Source organism: Nansenia antarctica, assembly GCF_963989245.1.
Source record: "Nansenia antarctica genome assembly, chromosome: 8".
Taxonomy (NCBI): Eukaryota; Metazoa; Chordata; class Actinopteri; order Argentiniformes; family Microstomatidae; genus Nansenia; species Nansenia antarctica.
In genome coordinates, this window is record NC_137678.1 from 15,690,556 (window position 1) to 15,701,098 (window position 10,543).

Sequence of the window (10,543 nt, forward strand, 5' to 3'; positions counted from 1 at the left end):
TTGCACACCGGACAGGAAGATGAGTTTAGATTAGTTAGGGAATTGATTTAGGAATAACCAAAACCACTTGGTGAGATTCATATTTGGACTTCAAGGAGAGAGGGACAGACTTAAATTGTTACCTTTTGCATCTGTGTGTCGGTCTTAAGTTAGTAATAAGAACACTATGAAGCTCCACCATGTTTTTGAAACCCCTCACGAGAAGCTTCTATGCACTAAAATGACTGATGAAGCTGTCTTGTAGGTCAATGTTTTGAACGCCTTTCAATATTTTTTCACTACAGCTCTTGACAGCTGACCTTTATCATGTACCATTAAATGTGTTATGATAGAAATGTGGTTTATCACCATTATGTGTCTGATATTTAATAAAATGTCTTATAATTGTCTTATAAAATGTCTTTGTTTCTTTGTTTCTCTGCTCCTCTTGTCCAGAACAAGTAGACAAGGCAAGGCACATTTACATATTACAAATATTAAACATTTGACCAGAGAACTGGGCTGATAGGGAGACTTTGACCAGAGAACTGGGCTGATGGGGAGACTTTGACGAGATGGATGTAGGAATTGGATAAATCCAGAAGGTGGCAGTAGTGCAACGCTAAGGACGCAAGCTGCCGTTAAACCCAACAGAAGAAGAAGAAGCAGCATGGCTGCGCCCGTAGGACATCTCAGGAAGCAATCCGAAGTCACTCCGTCCTAAGACGTCCTAAGAAGTTATTATCCCAAAGACATGAGGGTCGCTTGTCACGTCCGCAGCATGATGCGAATAGCCTCCAGAGCGGAGCTGAGGTCATTCCCTTTGCTGTGTAGAAGACTTTCAAACACCGCTGCACAGAATGGCCGACAACCTTCCGAGGAGGAGGAGGAGGAGGAGGAGGAGGAGAGGAGACGGAAAAGAAAACCCAGCGAGTGTTCGGTGCTGCTGTTCCCCGGGCAGGGGAGTCAGTTCGTGGGTATGGGTCGCGGGATGCAGAGGTATGGAAACGTCCAGGAGATGTTCTCCGTCGCGCACCAGATCCTCGGCTACGACCTCCTCTCGCTCTGCCTGAACGGGCCCGAGGAGGAGCTGATGAAGACGGCGCACTGTCAGCCCGCTGTGTTCGTCACGTCCCTGGCAGCCGTGGAGAGGTTAAACCACCAACACCCCGCGGTGAGAACATGTCACGATATGTCGCCGACTATTCATTAGTTTACAAGATCCCATGTCAATTAAGCGATATCACACGAGAGGTAGTGTGTTATGCTGGATATCAGCACGGCTGTGATTCGGTCGTACGAGGCCGCAGGCTGATATTCAGTATAACAGCACGACCTCGAGTGTGATATTGCTTTTATACAACAGTTCTACAGCGCGATTTATTAGTTAACACTGATACGCGACAACAGATTATGATTTGTTTGTTTATTTAATCCTAAAAATAAACAAAAAATAGTTCCGCAACTGAACTTCAAATGGACTGTTGCCTAGTAACCTGAACACAAACATGTAGTCTAATTAACGGTCATTTAGTAGAACATCTGTGCGGCGGAGTGATGCATAGTGTAACGAACCTTTATAAGGTCCGTTAGCAGCTCCACCAAGGGAGTTAACTCTGTTGGTGTTGTGGTTAGCGCGGCCGGCGTCTATGCGGGGGTTCGGGGTTCGACTCCCGCATGGGGCGAGTTACACTACCAAGTTCCCGTTCGCTAGTGTAACCGTTAGCAGTTCCACCATGAAATTACTCAGTGCACCGTTACCGTTAGCAGCTCCACCAAGGGAGTTAACTCTCTTGGTGTTGTGGTTATTAACAACACACAAGCCTGCAGTCTTTTGCAGCGCCCCCCAGTGGTACAACAACAGCACTGCTTTTGTTGCCAGCTGTTTAGACATTAACAGCTGTGTACTGAGTCATTTTCAAAGGACAATAAATCTATACTGTTATACAAGCAGCACACTGACTACTTTAAGTTATATCAAAGTTTCAGTAGGATAATGTTATCCCCTGAAAGGATATAACAGAATATTTGAAAAAATCTAAAGGGTGTACTCACTTTTGAGATATACTGTATATAATGCATTTCACTTAACAACGTACGTACAGTAGAGTAAATATTACTTTTGGGTTGCCAGATGTCCGGTTTTCAGTGGACAGTGTCTATACAACGTGTGTACAATTTGGCTGGTCATTCAGTAGTGCTAGAAATCTGGCAACCCCGTGCAGGCTCCAATCTCTCCCAGGTCCATGTCAAACTCCTGTCTGTTCAACCTGAAGTAAGTTGTCTGGAGCGGTCCTCCTGTACACTACAGCCTCAACTGTTTGAAATATATGATATGAAAATGAAATGATAATGTTGTACGTCATAAACCCTTCATGTACCGTAGGTGTATGTACTGTATCAGACCTTTTGGGTCAGACCTTCAGCCTTTAACTTCTCTTCAAAAAAGGAGACAGTCAAAAATGTATGCTCCAGTCTCTCTCCCCGTTATGAGTGACTTAATTAATTTAGATAGACCAGTTGAAGTTTTCCCAATTGTCCCATTGTGATGCAATAATCCGTCGCACCACAAAATTTGACAAAATTTGACAGTGCAACAAAAATCGGCCGCCGTGTGCATTGTCCCATTCAAAACGAATGGAATCGAATTTTCGCGGTGCGATTGAAATCGCACGCCGTGTGCATTGGGATGAGATTTTCTCATAGACTTCAATGTTGTGAGTTGAAATTCGAATTTTGTCCGGCGAGTGTGCATTGGCCTTTATACTGTATATCAGCACTCATGGAATGCGTCTTGTCCAATCAAATTACTTGGTCGGAACTAACTGTTGTATAACAAAACATACGTACAATGTTGTTACTTAATGAGAAAACACTAGTCACCTATCTTTTATTATCATGCGCTATGCACACTTGTCTGCAGGCCATTGACAACTGTGTTGCCGCTGCAGGATTCAGCGTGGGAGAGTTTGCTGCCCTTGTGTTCTCCGGTGCTATGGACTTTGCAGAAGGTAAAGATGGTAATAACTTGCCCAGTGCAATTGAGTATCAAGTTGTCTACTTGCCTATTTCAATGGATAGGCATGTATGAGGTTAAACATGTCAAACATAAGACATCATCCCCCGAAATACCAAAGCATTACACTGAAAACATTTATTTATTTTTGAGTGCAGCATGCAGTTTACCATCCACTTCTTTAGACGTCTCGGTCAGTGTAGTAAACTGAGCAGATAGCTCTGAGGCAACACTCTGTATTATGTCATGAGATGGAGTGTCGTGGTATTGGTTTGCGACTTAATTCAACCAGGAATATATACAGTATAGTTAAAAGTCCCAGTGCTGTTATACTGTATATCGGCACTCATGGAATGCCTCTTGTCCAATCAAATGACTTGGTAGGGAACTAACTGTTGTATAATGTCCATCAGCCCTGTATGCAGTGAAGGTGCGAGCGGAGGCCATGCAGAAGGCCTCAGAGATGACCCCCAGCGGGATGCTGTCTGTGATAGGCCGTCCCCAGGCCAAGTACAACCACGCCTGCCTGCAGGCCAGAGTGCACTGCCTCAGCCTGGGCATCGAAGACCCTGTGTGCAGTGTGGCCAACTACTTGTGCCCTGATGGCAGAGTCATTGCCGGGCACCACGAGGTAAAAAAAAAAAAAACACTGATATTGAAATTCTTTATTGGGAATAACCCCCTTGAGATGAACCATCTTGTTTTCAAGGGGGTCCGCAAAGACAAAATACAGAATGATTCTGTTTTTGACAGTATTATAACAAAGACAAAATAAACAATACCAACCAAATACAGGAAAAAGCATCCAACAGTAACATGACAACAACAACAACAACAACAACAACAACAGCAACGTCACATAGCACATAATGGATTCATAGGTCTGTTATAATTATGTTGTGGTCAAAAGCATGAACAGGTCGTCTCACAGTGGGAGGACAGCGCAGATTTAAACAATTTAAAAGATGATATTGATCGGATGTGGACATGTAGACTATTCCAGTCGGACTGAGGGTAGAGGATAGAATAGATATGTTCCAAGACAATGTCTTGTATTATAGCTAGTATGCAAATTAGAATGATCTTAAATGGTCTCCTTTCTGGTCTTCCGAAGAAAGCTATTGGCCAGAGTTTTAACCAAAACAAGCAGAAGAGCTCATATAACTCCTATTGTAGAGACTCTACACTGGCTTCCTGTTAAGTTCAGAATAGATTTCAAGATCCTTCTGCTTGTTTATAAAGCTCTCACTGGCACAGCACCAGAATATCTGAAAGACCTTTTGCTAGCATATCAGCCCAATAGAGCTCTCAGGTCTTCGGACGCTGGCTTTCTCTGTCTACCAAATGTACAAAAGAAGAGATTTGGTGAGGCTGCATTCTCATTTTATGCACCCAAATTGTGGAACGCACTTCACATTTGCCAGTTTACATTAGGGCAACCTCAGCAAATATTTTCAAGTAAAAACCCATATTTTTAATATTGCCTTTAAATGACTAAATAATAAAATTATGTAATCATATTATATAATGATTGAGCTGCAACGTTTGCAGGAAAAGTGCTATACAAATAAAAGTTGTTATTATTATTATTATTATTATCTTGATGGAATGTTTGGTGGTGACATGGCAGGTAGTGTGACAGAACTCAATGGCTCTGATAGAACAGAGCGAAAGATCTTAAACCTGAATTTTACTCTAACTACTGTTTTACAATGTTTCTCTCTGATAAGTGTGCAATCGAATAAGTAAACCAACATGGATGTTTTCCCAACATTTTTAAACTCTGTTAATTCCCCCTGAAGCTTTTGTTAACGTCCCATATAACCCTCCTCCCACTCAGGCGCTGGAATTCCTGAGGCAGAACTCGCGGCGCCTGCATTTCCAGAGGGCCCGTGTGCTGCCGGTCAGCGGGGCCTTCCACACCCAGCTGATGCAGCCAGCCACCGAGCCCCTGAGGGACGTCCTGAGACAGCTGGAGGTCAGGTCATCAACCAACCAACCGTTCAATAGCATCAGTCTTCAACATTTTGTCAAGGCACAAAAAAGGCACTTTAATGTTTAGATTTTTTGTCTGGATTGTTTGAGTTAATACCAACGTCTGGTGCAAATTTCACTCGAATAGGCTCATTGGAAATACATTTACTGGACTGTTCAATACTTATTTCCCCCACTGTAACTCTTCTATGCATCAGCATATTAACTCCTCTATACATCAGCAGCATATTAACACTTCTATGCATCAGCATATTAACTCCTCTATACATCAGCATATTAACTCCTCTATACATCAGCATATTAACTCCTCTATGCATCAGCATATTAACTCCTCTATACATCAGCATATTAACTCCTCTATACATCAGCATATTAACTCCTCTATACATCAGCATATTAACTCCTCTATGCATCATCAGCATATTAACTCCTCTATGCATCAGCATATTAACTCATATTAACTCCTCTATGCATCTGCACATATAGGTGCGGCGGCCAGAGATCAACCTTTACTCCAACGTGGACGCCAAGCGGTACATGCACGAGGGCCACGTGAGGAAACAGCTGGTCAAGCAGCTGGTGTCGCCGGTCAAGTGGGAGCAGACGCTCCACGAGGTGTACGAGAGGACCCAGGGGCAGGGCTTCCCTCACACCTATGAGGTGGGACCTGGGAAACAGCTGGGGGCCATGCTGCAGAAATGCAACATGAAGGCTCACAAGAACTACACACACGTAGATGTGACCGCTCACCAGGAGTGAGGCCAGACTGAGGAGGAGTTGTGAAGGCTTGTTACGTACGTGCCTTAGCACACTCACACGGGATGGATGTACCCCCACCCACAAGGACTGGACATAAGAGTATTGAAGACATGCATACACAGACTATAGTGTACTGTATGCTGCACTCAGTTTGACATGGTGGAACGTAAATGCACTCTTCTTGGATACCCCTATGATCTTGTCTTGTTCATCTTATGACATTGAATAAATATCTAGTCTTTTTTTTGTTTTTTAAGAACCGACAAACAGATTTTTCCTCCATGTTTTATTTGTATTATGTATAATACGATCAATGTTAAAGTTTGAGCAGAAAGTCCAGCTTCCACACAGCTGCAAATCCAATTTGTCCATAATCCATTAACAAACTTCATGTGAAAGACTGCAGTCCAGCAACCGTCTTTTTAAACATACATTGTTCATAATTTTTTTAGCAAGACTATTACAACTGTGAGCCAACACGTCAGATCTTATTTTTAAAAACCACACGATTAAAAGAGAACTGAAGGTAAATGGCAAGAGATGTTAAAAGTAATCACTTATAATCTATAAGAATATTTCAAATAAAATGTTAACAAATGAGTGGCCAAAAGACCAGCTCATGGCTTCTCAGTGCAATCATCAGCCCTTCCACTCCTCCCAGAATACAGTGCAAATGGTTGCCGTGCCCACCAGGGCCACCGTAGCCATTATTCCTGTGGTCCAGCCGGTGTAGTTAGAAGGTTGAATACTGGATACCTGAGTTGGGGAAGAGAAGAAGGTATGTTACATACTAGGGACAGTTACATACATATGTTACATACTATGGACAGTTACATACGTATGTTACATACTAGGGACAGTTACATACGTATGTTACATACTATGGACAGTTACATACGTATGTTACATACTAGGGTCAGTTACATATGTATGTTACATACTAGGAACGGTTACATACGTATGTTACATACTCGGGACAGTTACATACGTATGTTACATACTAGGAACGGTTACGTACGTATGTTACATACTAGGGACAGTTACATACATATGTTACATACTAGGGACAGTTACATACGTATGTTACATACTAGGGACAGTTACATACATATGTTACATACTAGGGACAGTTACATATGTATGTTACATACTAGGGACAGTTACATACTATGGACAGTTCTACATGATAAATACAGGCCAGGATGGATCCTGAGCATGTGACTGAAGCAGGCTGTACCCAGGTTCCTAGAGGTAGGCTAGGGGTTAGCGATGCAAAGCTGTTTGTTCACCCAGAAATGCCAATAACCCGTCAGGAACGACTGTGACGAAGTGAAAAAATCGGAGGTCTGCAACTGATTATTGGAAAGAGTAAGCATTTTGTCTTCTTTTAAATACTCTCAACAGTTTGGTTGGCTTTGGTTGGCCGGGCCGGGTGTGCTGGTTGGGTGTGTGGGGCGGCTGGGGCTCCCGGGGGGGGGGGGGTTGGGGGCCGCTGCTGTACGGTACGCAAACTGGTAGTAGTCGCTCTATGAGTAGAGGGCTGCAAGGGAGTTTTCCTGGATGCACAGTGTACAGTTTTTTTTTACCCTTGCCTGCTTGCGGCTCTGTGTGAAGCTCATTGGATCACATTTCGTGAGAAATTAGCTATATAAATAAAACTTGATTTGATTTGATAAGAAAAATTACATTTATGGGTTTTTCAATGCATGATTTTCTCTTTATTCAACCCACCTTTCATCCACCCTACACCCGCCTGCCCTGTGGATATAACCCGTGGGGACTACGGTTATGAGTCAACACAAGCATCACTACTAGGGGTAGATTTGGGGCTGGAGAGAGGTTTGAGAGTGGAGAGAGGAGAACTATCTTACCCAAGCTGCCCAGGCCTCAGCTCTCAGTGTTCCGCTGGCCGTAAACCACGCTTTCACCACAGCAGAGCAACTTCTCACGTCGCAAAGCTCTCGTTGTATCCCCCTGATAGCAAGTTGCATACCGTTAGAATTATATTGTTAGTCTGATGTATCATGCTTTGTTTTTTCAATTATTTGTGTGCTGAATTCACATAAATGGCTTCCTTGAAAAATAGATAGAGACATGGATAGATAAATGATCAATAAAGTGATATTTGACAATTGGTTAAAAAAAAAAAACTGCTGGAATGTAGATATATAAATGCTGCATTTACAGTTGAAGCCTGGCTGTCATATACGTAGAGTGCAAGGATTCCCATTGCTTTATGTGGTAATGATTGATTATTAAATCAAAATGTCATTACAGTATACACTGCCATTATTTTGAAGAAGAGATTTGGTGAGGCTGCATTCTCATTTTATGCACCCAAATTGTGGAATGCACTGCCAGTTTACAGTAGGGATGCAACCTCAGTCAAGTCAAGACTAAAAACCCATCTTTTTAACATGAAAAAACGTTTGCAGGAAAAGCGCTATACAAATAAAAAGTTATTATTATTATTATTATTATTATTACTATTATTATTATTATTATGCCTCAAGGCCCTCTCACCTGTAAAGGTCTCTGGTGAGGACGTGGACTGTTGGTGGCCACTGGTTTGGCAGGTCTTCTATCCACTCTCGCTCCAGTTGGTCCCCAATCTCTGCCAGCTGCCAACCAATAGTCCTGGCAGCTCTGGTGTTGACCCTGAGGGAGGGGAGACAGAGGCACTAAACAGATAAACAGAGAGCCTTCCCCTAATAAAATACAATAAATAAAACACACTCCCTTAGGGGAGTGTATACTATGTACAGAACACTAAGGTGCAAAAGGGCTCACTTTGGCAAAAGCCTGATCCCCGCAGCCTTTGTTGCCTTAAATAATAATAATAATAATAATAATAATACATTAGATTTATATAGGGCTTTTCTAGACACTCAAAGACGCTTTACAAACTGAAAAGATTGAGTAGTAATAATAATAATAATAATAATAATAATAATAAATAATAATAATAAAATATGAATAAAATAAATAATAGAGCGCTCTGAGTGTGTGTACTTGTGTATTTTTCATGTGTAGTACTGTCTGTTGTTGTCTGTGTTATACAGTGTATGTATATATGTAAACTGTACAGTGGTGTGAAAATGAATTTCCCCCTGGGGACAATAAATCTAATCTAATGTAATCTAATCTTCACGTGTCTACTTCAGAGAAAGGGATGGGGAACTGGGACTAACAGAATGCTTCATCGTCCCACCCTGCCTTGAGGTCGTTACTGCCATGGCTCCATCTGACCACTAGGGGGCAGCAGAAAGAACTAATTAGCACTCAGGTGCATCTAATTCCTAATTTACGACTTCCTCCTTACCAAAAAAAGAAAGCTGTTTTTCCCTTTGTTCTGTATCATAGCTTGGTATTTGTCATATGCTCCAGTCTCTTGAGCATACCTATAGTTTATGTATTTGATGACTCTCTCACACAGTCTACAGTGTTCCTAGGTTTAAACATAGACTTTGTTATTTTCCTAAAGTGCTTCCCTGTTCTATCCAGTGGAGATTAACAAGTAGTGGCCTATTGTCCTTTCATCATCATTCCCTCTCTGCCTGGGGCCTCATTTATAAAAAAGTACTTGAACGTCATCTTTGACTTTCACGTAAGCACATTTTTCTAAACGGACGTAAGCATTATTTATAAAACGGGCTGAGATGGTTTAAAGTTGCGTACGTGCTTCCTTCTATAAATACCAAATATACTTGGAATCAGGGCTGGACTGGGACAAAAATTAGGCCCTGGCATTTTTGGCCCAGACAGGCCCACCCCAATCGGTCGGACCACACCCACCAGCACAAAAATACTTGCCTTATATACTCGTCTTATATACTGTGCTGTACAGTCATATGACAAACTGTAGTATTCCCCCAAACCACTACAAAGACGACTACATACAGTAAGCAATGGTACCAGTTAGGGCTGGGCAAACGATCAACATTTCTTTTTCGATAATCGCAAGAATTAACGATCAATTATCGATTAATCGCTAAGCTTTTTTTTCATAAAAAAAAAAAAAAGTTTTATTTTTTCCTTGGGGAAAAAACTTTATTTGTGTTGCTATTGCACACATTCATTCATTCACATTCAAACTAGACACTACAGTCAGATAACAATCCTCTTAAACAAGGCAGTGAGTAGCTTAAATTGTTTAACTTAAAAACACATTTTACGTTATAAATAAAAATATAGAAAATAAGTAACTCACCATAGGAGCAGTAAAAAAACAGTTACTCACAAATAGGAGGATGACTGAAAACGTTAGTGTCCTTAAGAGCGTCCAGCTTAACTTAAATTTAAACTCCAGCGAGAGACTGTAGGCGGCAGGCCTACTGGTTCTTGTTCAGAAAGATGATCATGTTAACATGTTCGGGGGCCTCATTCATAAAAAAGTACTTGAACGTCATCTTTGACTTTCACGTAAGCACAGTTTTCTAAACGGACGTAAGCATTATTTATAAAACGGGCTGAGATGGTTTAAAGTTGCGTACGTGCTTCCTTCTATAAATACCAACGCAGGTAAAAATGAACGCAGGTGAATGAGGTTTGTATTGTAGCGAACGGAGACTTGGTAGTGTAACTCGCCCCATGCGGGAATCGAACCCCGATCTCCCGCATAACCGACGACCGCGCTAACCATTAGACCAAGAGAGTTAAACTCCCTTGGTGGAGCTGTTAACGGGCCTCATACAGGATCGTTACACTATCCTCACCGTTCGGGAGAGCGTGCCCTCACGCTTCACTATGTCAAGTCCCTCACGTGGACACGCCTCTCCGATGGCCTTCTGTCCA

At 42.0% G+C, this 10,543-nt stretch overlaps 1 protein-coding gene across 1 annotated transcript; it reads left to right on the top strand.

Moving 5' to 3' along the window:
* Positions 1–733: 733 nt before the first annotated feature.
* LOC308163918 (malonyl-CoA-acyl carrier protein transacylase, mitochondrial-like) lies at positions 734–6,021 on the top strand (the record flags this gene model as incomplete). Its single annotated transcript, XM_080538093.1, has 5 exons — positions 734–1,153; positions 2,903–2,990; positions 3,409–3,626; positions 4,836–4,973; positions 5,477–6,021. 5 exons carry the CDS (start codon positions 734–736, stop codon positions 5,747–5,749), a joined length of 1,137 nt encoding a protein of 378 aa, XP_080394219.1. The 3' UTR covers positions 5,750–6,021.
* Between the last annotated feature and the right edge of the window lie 4,522 nt (positions 6,022–10,543).